Source organism: Dendronephthya gigantea, unplaced genomic scaffold, assembly GCF_004324835.1.
Source record: "Dendronephthya gigantea isolate DGI-Jeju-01 unplaced genomic scaffold, DenGig_1.0 000009F, whole genome shotgun sequence".
Classification (NCBI taxonomy): domain Eukaryota; kingdom Metazoa; phylum Cnidaria; class Anthozoa; order Malacalcyonacea; family Nephtheidae; genus Dendronephthya; species Dendronephthya gigantea.
The window spans coordinates 619,500-633,323 of record NW_021163019.1 but is presented as its reverse complement, the minus strand read 5'-3'; the positions used below and the strand labels follow the sequence as shown (position 1 = coordinate 633,323).

Here is a 13,824-nt window from a genome sequence, read left to right as displayed (position 1 = left end):
GAATCCCATATAAGGGCCTAATTCCACAGGCGGTTTTTCTCGGCGAAATGCGAAATATTTCGCCTGTTTCTTTTGAATTTCGACCACTTGAATAAATTAATTCTGCTTCATTGCTCACAATTCAAAAAAAGCAGGTGAAATATTTCGCATTTCACTTGAAAATTTAGCCCGTGGAATTAGGGCTTAACGCAAACAGGTTCTAGAACAGCCATGAGTCATGCTGAGGTAGAAGAAATACCCCTCATTAATAATTTCATGTGACAAATGTCTCATGCATTTTTGCCATGAGTATTTAAATTTTCAGACCAACGGTTTATACGGTTACCATTACTTTACTTCCGTGCTATCTTAAATTTAAACAGTTGGTATGTCGAAAAATCTAAATGTAGCTAATTTCTTTCAAATGTTTCGGAGCGTTTTCATTCCAATTAGTTATCCTGCATCAATATTATTTAAATTCATACTTGTTTTCGATCAATGTGCCGACACGTATTGTACGTGCTACGCGCCATTATTCATTTCTCTCCAAGTCTTAGTTCTTCCCGACTGTAACAAAGTATCGATTTTCGACCTAGTAAGCGCTAAACTACTCGCAAAACACAAACAAACAACATATTTTTGAAAGAAGACACAAAACCCTTGTGCTCTATCTTTTACACATGTCCATATATGGTTTTAATAATAACACTGAACTATTTATTGTCTGGAGTGCTCCTTATTTCAAATGTTTATCACACCGAATGCCTAAAAATCAAAGACTTTGCATGTTATTTATGATTGTAAAATTCATAACACCTTGATGGTATTGTTTGCCCCAATAAAGATCTGATAATTTGAATACCAATTGTAATAAAAAAATAGTATTCATTTATTTCATCCTATTCATTTTACATTCAAATATTCGCGCTGATTTGTATGGGCAGTTACAAAGGCTCGCCTTCGTGTTGTACAAAACACAGCAGATTGTTGACGCCTGTTTTATAAGGTGCTGGTTAATAATTATTGTGATCTTTTTGATTGACGATCTAATAAATATTATTACGGTGAGCAGCGTGCCAGCGTATTAATTTCCACAACAAATGTGGCAAACAACAACCTAAAATATAGACTCCACCTTGACATAGAGCCTTCGTCAGAACAGCAATGCAGCAAGGTTGGAAAAACTGGAGTGTTCTTCAGTACTATTTTAGAATATGTTTTTATTTTCTTAAAGTAAGCCTAATCTTTAAAGGGGATGAACTGTGTCAAACTTTTTAAACTTCCTTTTAGAACAATATTTTACGTCGTTTCGCGACGTGCATTCATGCATGCATGCCAATATTTAACAGTTATTCTGCGAACTCGAGTCGTATATGAGCTGATAGTGCGCTATTATCAACTAAAGCTTGGATTTCTATATACCCAACTCCCCAAATCTTTCGGCCATTTTGTTCACTTTCTCTACTAGACAGATATGAGCTAATATCTGTCTAGTAGCCAACCAATGAAATTGCAGCATACCTCATATCTGGCGCTTGTGTACATAATAAAGCTTTGTAGATGTTCATACTGAATCCTACCACCTGTTATGTATAACATCACCGAATGTCCCAGGGTTGACGACTAATGAAAAGTATCCGGCGTGGAGAATATTAGTGGTGATTATACCTGGGTTTTAACTGGGTTAACTAATAGAATATGAAACAAACGAAACTTTATCACCAATGCTCTTCAAAATCATGCACTAAATTTAAAAATACAGTAGACACTTCTCATAATGACTTCAAACGCAGAAAGCCCGATATTCATTAATCACGTTTGATTAACTTCGCAAAACACACCAGCCAATCAAACCTCGCATGTGTAGCACGTTGTCTGACGTCATCATGAGTAGGGTATATTGGGTGCCTATTTTTTAAACACATATACGCCGTTGCTTAGTGTACGAGTGACATATATTCGGAAAGAGAATTTATACAGTTTAGGTCGCTGATGCTTTTTCTGAAGTGCTAATTCATTGCTAATGTGCATTTGTCGTATAATTATATTTATTGTTACGAATTTTCGCCACCTGCATTTTAGGATATTTCGCATGATCAGGTTTTTTCATGTTTATATTTAGCAACAGTGCCGTAACCATAATTGTCGAGCGGGGGGGCGGTATTTATATATTGAAGGATTTTTTTTGTAAGTGCAATAGATTACAAGAAAAATCCGTCGGGCAGAACTGACTAATGATATGAGTATTCGCCCCGTCCCTCCAAATACCGTTCCAGCACTCGAATTTTTTTTTTTAAAATCCATGTTATGGACATAGTATATATGGTAGTTCGAAATAGTAATGAAGTTTATAAAATTGCCATTTTCATACTAATGGATATGGGGAAGGTATACAGTATCCATATTATTAATTGCCATTCCATAGTATGCATTTTAAAAAAATTCTTACGTCTCTCTTGGCAACAAGGGCACATTGGTTTACTCGGAGTTCATTACTACATATTTTGCAATAAATGGCATTTATTGCTAGGTAATTGTCTATCTAAGTTACCAAATTGGTAACTATGATTACCTTATAAATTGGTATAATATGCAAGTGGTCCATTACACGAAAGTTAAAATAATTTATCGAGTGAATGGATTGTATTAAACATTTTTTTTGAACTTTCTTTTGGAGTAAATTTTACACACTCTCGTTTAGTACAAATTAAACTAATACTTTAGTTTAATTACTTACTGTAGGCGTATACATATGCATACATACACACGCACATACCAATAATTAAAGCTTTGTGAATGTGTGTGTATGCATGAATCGTACCACCTGTTACTTTTAACATCGCTAAGTGTTTCTGGGCTGAAGAGACAATATTAATTGTACTTCTCATTCTTTGTTAATGAGCTTGTGCATGTAAAACCCGATGACGCACTCACAGAGTGCTTTAATTCTTAAATATACATAATACATATTACGACATATTGCTCGAAGCAAAATGATGCCGCGATAGGTCACCTGTTAGAAAATATGACTCAATGTTTTTGCCGCTTCGGCGATTGCCAGAATAATTGTATAATAGCCATTTGTGATGTTAGCTAGCACACGCTACGCGTTTTCATGTGCAACAGAGTCACCATTTTAAACATTTCGAAACTGTCTATAATTACGTCAAAACACAAAAAATTGGAAAGGCTGCACCCCAAGTTTGAAACCATTTCAGTTGCTCTATCAGAAGAGCTCACGTTAAAATTAAAACAACTCGAATTTTCCTCACGTAATTTGAGCGACGTATTTTTGACTATGCTCGAATTTTCTACCATATCAAGCATTCGAGAACCTTCATGGCGTGCGTTCACGATTGAACTGAACTTTTATTTTAGTAGTTTGAATATATTCAAAGCACTATCCCCACATGTATTTTGTTTCTTTTTTGCGATGCAAGAGTGTTTAAAATTACAATTAATTCTTTATTGCGATGCAATTAAGAGTGTTCAAAAATTTTCCCAGTGCTTCGTTCTGTACGGTGAAAATTTGCAGAAGAAAAGTCAGTGCAAGAAAAAATTCATATGTTGAATATTTTAGGCTATGGCAAAAGTCACATAAAATAGCTACATCAGGCGCTTTGTTTCGTTCTTTAACCCCAGCATCGTAATTTTCCGAGTGTAAAATTTCCATACTCAGCACTAGTATCACCAGTATCACCAAATCTCAGTTCAGTAACAGGTAGTGTGTTCTTGTCTGTCAGGTATCCACTGTCTTCACGCCATGTATAGTCATTCATGTCACAATTACATTTCCTTCCACCTGCACAGCTGTTGGTCATTCCACATGAACAGTTTCCACTGTCGACTGCCGCTCCACCCCAGTAATTCATATTTGTTCCTTGACGTGATACCCACCAAGCAAATAGTTGACCCTTAGCATTATAGAAAACACTACTGTAACATTCATACTTTATAAACTGCTCGCAATTCTTGGACTGGTTCATAATGGAAACGATCAGGTCAATGGAAATTTCATATTTAATCATTCGTCGGTAGGAACCCGGACTTTCATATCCGGTCACAAATGTTCGTGATTCACTGTCATGTCCAATCTCTGTCACACCAACACCATTCTTCGAAGTCATGTTACAAAATACAGGCACCGTGTAGTTAATTCCTGGTGGCTTTATGAAATGCTTTCCACTTTCAGCTGAACGATTTTCTGATCGTAGAATTGTGCAAGTTTCAATTGCAATTCGGGCTGATTTGTCGGTACGATTAAAAATACCTGAAGAAATAGCGGTCATAGTTACTAGTGTATAGACACACAAAAAGATTTTAGTGAACAACAGTATGTAGCAACGGCGAGTTCGTCCACTGTTGTACAATTAATGCATGCTCAAAACCCCAAATCTCGAGTTGAATGAAGTTTAAATGTAGTTAAATGAAGTATAAGAAGTTAAAGTTAAGTACACGCCTAAAAACTTTGCCTGCGGTTTATCAGCATGCAGCAATGTTGTTCCGCCATTATTGTTCACACTTTTCAACAACATTGAACAATATTGTTGAAAATGAATCGGGTGTGACTATATTGTTCAATGTTGATGACAACTCTGAACAATGTGGGCAGCACAACATTGTTCCATCCTGTTCATATCAATATTGCATCAACCTGATCGTTTTTCGGCGTGTATATCAGGTCAAAAATTTCAATTGCTCCGATGATTTCTCGAATATCGAGATGAAAAAAAAGTCATCGTAATTAGAAATGGCAATTTGTCGCGCAAAATATATTGCAATTTCCACGTTTTACTTTTGAATTAGTAATATTGGGTGATTTTCAATGCATTTTGGGGCACACTTAGGGCGGGAACAATTCGCTATTACTATTCGACCAATGTAACTTAGAAGATTAGTTATACATAGATAATAAAAGCTAGAAGATTGTTTTATGTTGTCGATTTAATAACGAGTTAAAGAGGGAGGATGGCATGGGCTTTAGCGCATAATTTTGTATCAATCATTAAAATTTAATTTTTTATGAAAAGCAATTTTTGGAGTTAGCAACCATTCAATCACTCTGACAAAGACACACAAAATAATTCTAAAATTCGGCGGCGAGAGTCTAGATATTATAATTAAACAACAGTCAAGAGCAATACAAAAATAACGAATATAGACAAAACTATTTGAAAAGCCATAGATATAACAAATGAGTCTTTCTGAACTAAACAGTATGTTTCGTCAATGTTTAAAATTTCGATCGACATTCTGCAAAATTAGAAAAATTCCTACATCTATAGGGTTGTTCATAATTTTGAATTCTCCTTCTGCGGCTTAAAGCATTTGGACAGACGCATTTTGGATAACTTTTAGAAGGCTAGGTGTCATCTTAGCTAGGCTGTTTTAGACGTTCAAATTATGTGTTAGCTCTTGGAGGGAAGACGTTATATATGCGTAAATCTAATGTTATTATACCTGCGGAGATGTTTTGTGATGTCTTTGAAGGGCTTGTTGGTTCCAAATTCTAAAAATAGTTTTGAGAGTGATTGTTACGGACGAAAAATGTGGACTGATTTTGATAGTAGCGTGAAGTTGTTAATACTGGCTTATGAAGTTGTGAATAATATTAGTTACAAAACATTTCTTGCAAAGATTAAGGCCGAGTTTACTTAACAACGACCCCCCAAAAACTATATTTTTAAGAAATTATTTTGTTTCTTTTACCTTTTTGATTATATAAAGATGATTGAAGTCAGGGTCACTCGTAAATTCATAATGGTCAGATGTGTCTTGAAGAGTCTTGCTGTTGAGTTCGCATCGACCTTTATCTATTCCAGATGTTTTGTAGTTAACCGACACACATGTTTCATGCCCAACGCAATGCATACTGCATTCTAGCTCTGTTTCAACATGTTTTGTTTCGATGACATGATTCGCTAAATATTTACCATCATTTTTGCGAAAGAAAGCTTGAGCGACTAGACATTCGCCAGACTGGAGTATTCTTGAGATGAAAATAAACGCACTTACGCCTAGTACGATAGCCATTTCGAGAATGAACATATTGATTATCGGTTTATCTCTCAAACTCGTCGTTCAGCAATTATGTGATATATTATTTACGATTTTCGATGCACTTTAATGCAAAATTTAAAACTATGAATAAAGTTTTTTGAGAATTAAGAGATTGGCAAACTTTTCGTTGTTTCGAGCAAAAATATATATTTTACTTTGAAATACAAAAGTTTTGTTTTAAATGTTTCTTCTTCTTACTACTTCCATGTTATGAGGTGTCTTGTTGATGCAAGTGTGTTGTGAACCATCTGTCCATTTATCGGATAAAAGTGGTTGTGGAAATAAGAAAAAAATTTGCCCCGTATAAGTTAAGAAAGATGGTTTAGATTTGGAAAATTAAAGAAATTTTGTGTTTTAAGTCTTTTAAGATAATAATATAAGACATTCACTGTGAATAAGAAGACTGTTTACGAGACGATTGCAGTTATTGGGTTTGATGTATTTTTCTAGACTTTTGTCAAAAAAGTATGCTCATTAATTATTAAAAAGGGTGTTGGCAATATACATTTTTTCATGCACGGTTTAAAATATCACGAGTTGGGCAGGCATTTTACCTGTGCTTTTTTTATATATTCAGAAGCGATATTAAATATTGTGTATCTGTGGTTATTGCTTGCATGAACTTAACCGTAAATATTTCCAAATCGCACTGCATCATGCAGTGGCAGGTTATGTAAACGCAGTCCGAATGTATGTCAGCGTCTTATTAAAGTAATGGGCGATACTAATATTTAACAAACTTAACTAAACCACAACTAACAAGTCTTCCGATTTTTCGAGAAACAGGCGAAAATTTGACCTAGGCGAGGACAGAAATCATATACCTTTATGTTTCGCAAAAAAATCTCATGCACGATGATGCTCGACAACTATTTTCAAATCTTTAGAAATTTAAACAAGGAAAACGTATAGCAGGGTGTAAACAAAATATAATTATATAAAACTGTTTTCTTGCAATCACTATAGCGGGCTTCAGCGCGTTTATCTCTGGCTCTGCACAAAATTTCGGCTCAGAGCGTTCCAAAGTATTATGACTCATCCAACTACCTGCATGTTTAAATTTCGTGGCAACGGTGTTGAACCTAGGGGGAACTGTGTTGAACATTTTCACCTTTTGTTTTTAACAATATGTTTATTTATGCTTGGTTTACAACAAAAGTAGTATCTATCCACTTCTATGGGAAGCTTTGCCATGCAATATTCATATCTGAATTTGCGTGGTCATGCACCATCTGTTTCATCTTTAAAATAAAAATTATAAACAATGCCCAGTGTAAAAAAGATATGATTCAAGGTTTTTCAAAATCACTAAAACCGAGCTATAATGTTAACTTAAAAGCTTTAAACTGAAAAATTTTCTTCGCCTAATGGAATATTTCTGCCTAAATTAACCGCTTAAGTATTTCTATATTTTAGACAAGCGTGCGTCACAAACAGTAAGTAATGAACCACCTGTGCATGCATGCATGCATAATACAAACATGCATAAAGGTAGATTTTTGTGTATATCGACAGTACTATCCAGAAATAACCTAACAAAAACCGCAGTTAACCGCTCGGTCAAACTTCGGTCTGACAGACATTTCTTAATTAAGATGTTTTCGATTTGATTATTGTGTTGTCGTTCTCAGCTGTTCATAACATTTCGTTTGGAAGCGAACGGCAACTGCGATCGATTTTTTCTGCGTATTTTTCCCCTTGCGATTTCTGGGGACCTTAAGATACACCAAATCTACGACGCGGACGTGAAGTAATACTGTCTTCATGTCCACAGTTTCACAACAGGGATAAAAATAGGTACGCTAAGCGTACGTGTATCTGCTCACAACAATCTTTGGACAGCAAATGGACCATATGGATTTGGCAATGTTTTTTAATTTCCTGTCTACTGGTGAATGGGAATTGATGATTACCTACACTTTTTTACCGCAGTTCAAACAATAGGAAATATGCTTAGTAATACGCAGTAATGTCAGTCATGACAGTAATATTGACGTGCTCTGTTTTGAGAGCTGGGAGGTCACACTAGCTCGTTTGCGTTTCCTATATTCCATTGCATATGCTCGTTTATCCTTCATGTATTTTTTCATATATTCTGTTCTTCTTTCCTTATGTTGAGAGCTCCTATATTTGACTGTTCAGGTCTTCAGGATTTAGAAGTACCTGATGGCAAAGTTATTACATACAGGAGCAGATATATAAAGAGGGTTCACTCTGGCGAAAATCAATCACACGCATAGTTGAGCCACACTACGCATGCGTAATCTCCCAGCCAGTACCATATCATAAAAACAACAATTTTAACAGAACTATCCAAGTGATTTGCTGTTTCGTTGCAATTTCCAAAAAATGGGTTGGAATGGACATTTTTAACAACAAATTGGGCCATGAACACCACAAGAACACGGCGGAAAACTGAACGTTTTGCAAACGCTAAGCCCCGTTTTTGTGTAACTCGCTACAGGTAGTGACTTGCTCTTTTCCGAAAAGGTCTATACATATATAATGAATTGCAGTCATACTTGTGGAGAGATTCTGTGATGTCTGAGGATTGCTTGGATGTATCTATAGGAAGATAAAGAAAAAGCCGTTTTACGGGGTTAGGAATGCAAATTTGTCACGCAAAATGCAGTACTGTCCAAACGCTAAACCGTACTCCATAGGTGGATAAAAATGATCACTTACTATTAATGTTCAAAATTTTTAGTTGTCCTTATATACGGGGATCTAAAGAATCGCTTCTTTAATATCGCCACTTTCTGCACTTCGAACTGCGTTTTCATGTAGTTTACTATCGAAAACCCAACCATGGTACTGGCTGCTGCATATTAAATGTTTATTTGGAATATTTAATTTGCTTTTAACGGCGCGGAATTGCGTGAATAAGGCGTGGAAATGACGTGGGCACGGCAAATTCGTGTGATATCTTAAAGCATATAATTTTTGGAGAGTGAACCAACCCTATTTGTATATCCACTGTTTGCCGTAGTCCTTTTAGGAAAGATCATGTTGACTAAATTTGTGTAAAAAGCCCATTAGCTTAACGACAACAAATTTTGTCTGATTGGGTGAGCCTAAAAACCTAGTTTGGCGTGAAAGTGACGAATCTTGGAAGTCATGTCTGATCCACGGTTACTTACTCTCAGTTTTTAGTTATACAACTTAATTCCCCTGCAATATAATATTTTATTTTTTGCCGTATATGCCAGATATAAGCTTTAGTTAAAAATGGCACGGTCAAGATATAAGTAGTTTGAAGATAATCAAAACTACATGTGCGTTATTTACAATTAATTATTTATTACGATGCAATAGTATTCAAAATCTTTCTTGTGCTTCGTTCTGTGCTGTGAAAATTTGCGAAAGAAAAGTCAGTGCAAAAAGAAAATTCATATGTTGACTATTTAGGCTATTGCAAAAATCCCATACATTACTTCAGGATATATGTTTCATTCTTTAACCCCAGCATCGTAAGTTTCCGAGTGTAAAATAGCCATACTCAGTGGTAGTATTACCAGTATCACCAAATCTCAGTTCAGTAACAGGCAGCGTGTTCTTGTCTGTCAGGTATCCACTGTCTTCACGCCATGTATATTCATTCTTGTCACAATTACATTTTCTTTGACCTGCACAGCTGTTGGTCATTCCACAGGCACATTTTCCACTGTCGACTGCCGCTCCACCCCAGTAATTCATCTTTAAACCTTGACGTGTTACCCACCAACCAGTCGAGCTTTTTAACAACTTGCTATGATAACATTCATACCTTATGAACTGCTCACAATTGATTGACTGATTCAAAATAGCGACAATATGCTCGGTAGAAATCCCATACTTAATCGTTCGATTATAAGAGCCTTTTTTATTATATCCGTTTACATGTGTTCTTGCTTCACTGTCGTGTTCAATCTCCGTCACACCAACACCATCATTGGAAGTCATGTTACAAAACACTCTGACCGGGAGGTTCAGTCCTCGTGGCATTATGGAGTACATTCCACTCTCAGCTGAGTGGAATTTTGCTTTTAAAGTCGTACAAGAATATTCAATTCCGATGAGACAGGTCTCAAATAAACCTGCAAAAGTTTGAAAATCGCTTTAAGTTTCGCATGTTTCAGATATTTCTGGACATATATTTATAGTTCATGTTCAATTAAATCTATAGCGAACAAGTAAATGCAGATTCAGTGCAAGAAGTCGCGCGATCGACTTTTTTGGAACTGATCCTATTAGTTGAACTTTACTGAACAAATTTCAAAAGAAACGATCGCAAAAAATCAATCTTCCGACATTTTGAACTGCATGAGTGCATGGAAGTTGTATTTATAAAAATTCCAAAACTCAAAATGTAAATTCAACGTTCGTTTACACTTCGACTAAAAGACATCAACCTGAAAGAATTCAGCTGGGCGCTTGGAAAATCATAGAATTGTCATATAAAAATCGTATATATCAATATGAATAATTGTAATATTTAAGTTTACAGCAATTTAGTGTTTATTCCTACATGTTTTACTTATAGTGTTTTACCCCCCGTAAAATCTGTATGATGTCGTGGACAATTTATTGCCAGTAATATGTTGTGTTTTAGAGTTAGAAGGATGGATTTAGTATGGGACTCGAACTAGTTCTGTTATTCATTCCTTCAATCATATCTACACGTGTATATTTTTAACTATTATATATGCATGATTGTAAAGCTAATAAAAAAATATACCTGTGCAGAGATGCTTTGATGTTTGTGAAGTCCTTGCAAAATCTGTTATCTAAATTAGGATACGGAATAGATCATTTCGGTGCTGTATATACTGAATTAATGTTTTTTCTTACCTTTTTGATTATATAAATGTGTTTAAACTCAGGGTTACTCGTACTTTCGTTATCGTCCGATGTGGCTTGAAAAGTCTTGTTATTGAGCTCACATCGACCTTCATCGATTCCAGCAATTTTGTATTTGACCGACACACATGATCCATGAGCAACGCAATGCATACTGCATTCATCCGATGACATAATTGGCTAAATATTTTCCATTATTTATACGAAAAAAACCTTGGACAGTTAAGCTCTTTCCTGACCGGAATGATGTTGAAAAGAAAACAAACGCGCCAATTCTTGCTAAGACAGACATTATTACACTGGATATATAGCTTCCCCAACGATAGTTTTAATTACATTGGTTAGTTCATCCATTAATAATATGAAAATGAAATCTAATATCTTTTATTCATTTTCTTTATACAAATTTTACAATGTTACGACTTTGGGCTGTCTATTATATGTAAACCTTTGCAAACAACTCTGAATTCTGGATAAGTAGGGAAAATTAATGCCTTGAACTTCTTATTTTTGCCTTATATTTTACAAAAGCTTACCATGGAAAAGTCGAAATCAGGACTTATAAATCTTTCTAATCAAACATGTTTTTCCTTTTTTTTGATTTTTATATATCAAGTGTCTCAACTTTGAAAACACAATTAAAACTGACAGATCGTTGTTCCACATGTGAGCAAATTACAAAAAAAGATTGTTTCTGAACATGGACACAGAACAGAACGAACTGCATTGAACCAGAAAATAACATTCACGAAAACAATCTTTTTTTGAATTAGTTTTGCCTGCATGATATTTCAGCATGTCGGTATGTGTTGACAAGCGATCATTGACACTACAAGTTATAGACATTTACATATGAATTATTTGCGTTTTAATTTGCATCACAGCTAGACTACTGTGTCAAAATCAAATAATCTAGCCCTCCATCATATATTAATAGATCTTAATCAGTGTTGACATTTATGTATTAATAAATAAATAAAAAAAATTAAGTTCGGTGAATGAAATTGATCAGGACAGGTCATTGTCATAAAACAAAATTAGGCAAGAGAATGAACCGTTGGGAAGGATCGGGGGGGGGCGTTATGGAGGGGGGGGGCGTTATGGACGGAACGTGCCCACTTAAAACTAGTCTTTCACCGTCCATTCGTCCAAGTACTGGCGACACTAATAGATTAATTGACTTTATTTCAGCATACACATAACTACTTGTATTTATAATTTCGGACAGCTTATTTTAAATTGTATCGTTTTTACATGTGAACGACTAGAACAGAAAATTGAAGAATTACATTAGGCACATATTCATGTTGTGCACGGTCAATTTCTTTTCAAATTGATTGTGTTTACAAGGCTGTTAACATGAATATATGAATATGTTCCTCCCGAAAATAGAGAATGTTGTACAAAGTAAATGATATATTGACTCACATGCATTTTACATATAACGCGACGCGTGGAAAAAGGTAGCCTTATAGACTAACAATGACAAAAAATTAGTCGCACGGAACTGACGTAGCTTCTCTCAACCCCAACAACGTAATTTACCCAGTGTATGATAGCCTTCCTAATCACCAGTACCAGTGTCTCCAAATCTCAGTTCAGTAACAGGCAGCGTGTTTTTGTCTGTCAGGTATTTTGTTATTGTAAAAAATTGTCTTGATGGACATGGTGTGAAATCGGGAATTGCAAATCAGTTGCACGAAATACCTGTTTTGACGCTAACTTTAATGGCTAATAAATCCACAAAGAACTTTTCAATAACAAAATGCATTGCAAAGTTTTTTAAAAAACCTTAAAATTTTGATATATTAAAATACCGCAAAAAGCACTGTAATAAGCATGGTAATACGCACTTTGATAGACCGGTGATCAAAGTTAACAAGAAAATAGTTTTAGTTACATTATAATTATCAACGTGACTTTTCTCAACCCCAACATCGTAATTTTCCCAGTGTATGATAACCACGCTCAGACTGATGCTCTTGTTTTCCATTACCAAATGTCCTGCCAGTATCTCCGAATCTCAGTTCAGTAACAGGCAGCGTGTTCTTGTCTGTCAGGTATCCACTGTCTTCACGCAATTCCTTGTCATTCTTGTCACAATTACATGTTTCCTCACCTGCACAGCTGTTGGTCATTCCACAGGCACATTTTCCACTGTTGACTGCCGCTCCTCCCCAGTAATTCATCTCTGTGCCATGACGTGATACCCACGAGCCAAAAGAGCCTTTTAACAGCCTGCTATGGTAACATTCATACCTTATAAACTGCTCACAATTGATTGACTGATTCATAATGGCGACAATCTGCTCGATAGAAATCTCATACTTAATCGTTCGATTATAAGAGCCAGGAACTTCATATCCCTTCACGAGTGTTCTTGATTCACTGTCATGTCCAATCTCTGTCACACCAACAGCGCCCTTTGAAGTCATGTCACAAAATACTCGAACCGGAGAGTCGAGTCCTGGTAGCTTTATAGAGTACGTTCCATTTTCAACTAAATTGTTTTTGGTTCGCAAAGTCGTACAAGAGGTTTTCATTGCAATTGTGAGTGACTGATTGCTATGATCCAAATCAGCTGCAAAAAACATCTCTGTCATTTTTCTACAAAATGTATTTTAACAATAGTAATTACTAATCAACTATAACTAATTTTGAAAATAGTATTTTGCATGAGCTTGAAATAATTAAATTTGACAAATGACCTAAATTGCATTGCATTCTGACATATTCACACAGTATGAAATTCTAAAGTTTCTCGGCAAGAATCTCGATCATCATCATGATCATCATCATCATCTTTATTTAAAACAAGTCCATTTCACAAAAAAGTGCTCTTCGGATCAATGGAGACGTGTACCTAAATACCTAATTACAAAATACTAAATAATTTGCACACGCAAAGAAAAATAATCTCGAATATAATTGAAGGAAATTTTAGAG

The 13,824-nt window shown here is 35.4% G+C and overlaps 3 protein-coding genes across 3 annotated transcripts; all 3 read right to left on the bottom strand.

Moving 5' to 3' along the window:
- Positions 1-3,611: 3,611 nt before the first annotated feature.
- LOC114517617 (neurexin-4-like) lies at positions 3,612-4,172 on the bottom strand. Its single transcript, XM_028537405.1, has one exon. The coding sequence runs from the start codon at positions 4,104-4,106 to the stop codon at positions 3,612-3,614; it is 495 nt and encodes a 164-aa protein (XP_028393206.1). The 5' UTR covers positions 4,107-4,172.
- A 5,238-nt stretch (positions 4,173-9,410) lies between these two features.
- On the bottom strand, positions 9,411-9,981 carry LOC114517851 (neurexin-4-like). The gene has a single exon (XM_028537681.1). The coding sequence runs from the start codon at positions 9,979-9,981 to the stop codon at positions 9,496-9,498; it is 486 nt and encodes a 161-aa protein (XP_028393482.1). The 3' UTR covers positions 9,411-9,495.
- Positions 9,982-12,803: 2,822 nt separating this feature from the next.
- Positions 12,804-13,328, bottom strand: LOC114517616 (neurexin-4-like). The gene has a single exon (XM_028537404.1). The coding sequence runs from the start codon at positions 13,311-13,313 to the stop codon at positions 12,804-12,806; it is 510 nt and encodes a 169-aa protein (XP_028393205.1). The 5' UTR covers positions 13,314-13,328.
- Between the last annotated feature and the right edge of the window lie 496 nt (positions 13,329-13,824).

Coding starts and splice junctions, on each gene's coding strand:
- LOC114517617 (XM_028537405.1), bottom strand. CDS start 4,106: ATGACTTCGAAGAATGGTGTTGGTGTGACAGAGATTGGACATGACAGT.
- LOC114517851 (XM_028537681.1), bottom strand. CDS start 9,981: ATGACTTCCAATGATGGTGTTGGTGTGACGGAGATTGAACACGACAGT.
- LOC114517616 (XM_028537404.1), bottom strand. CDS start 13,313: ATGACTTCAAAGGGCGCTGTTGGTGTGACAGAGATTGGACATGACAGT.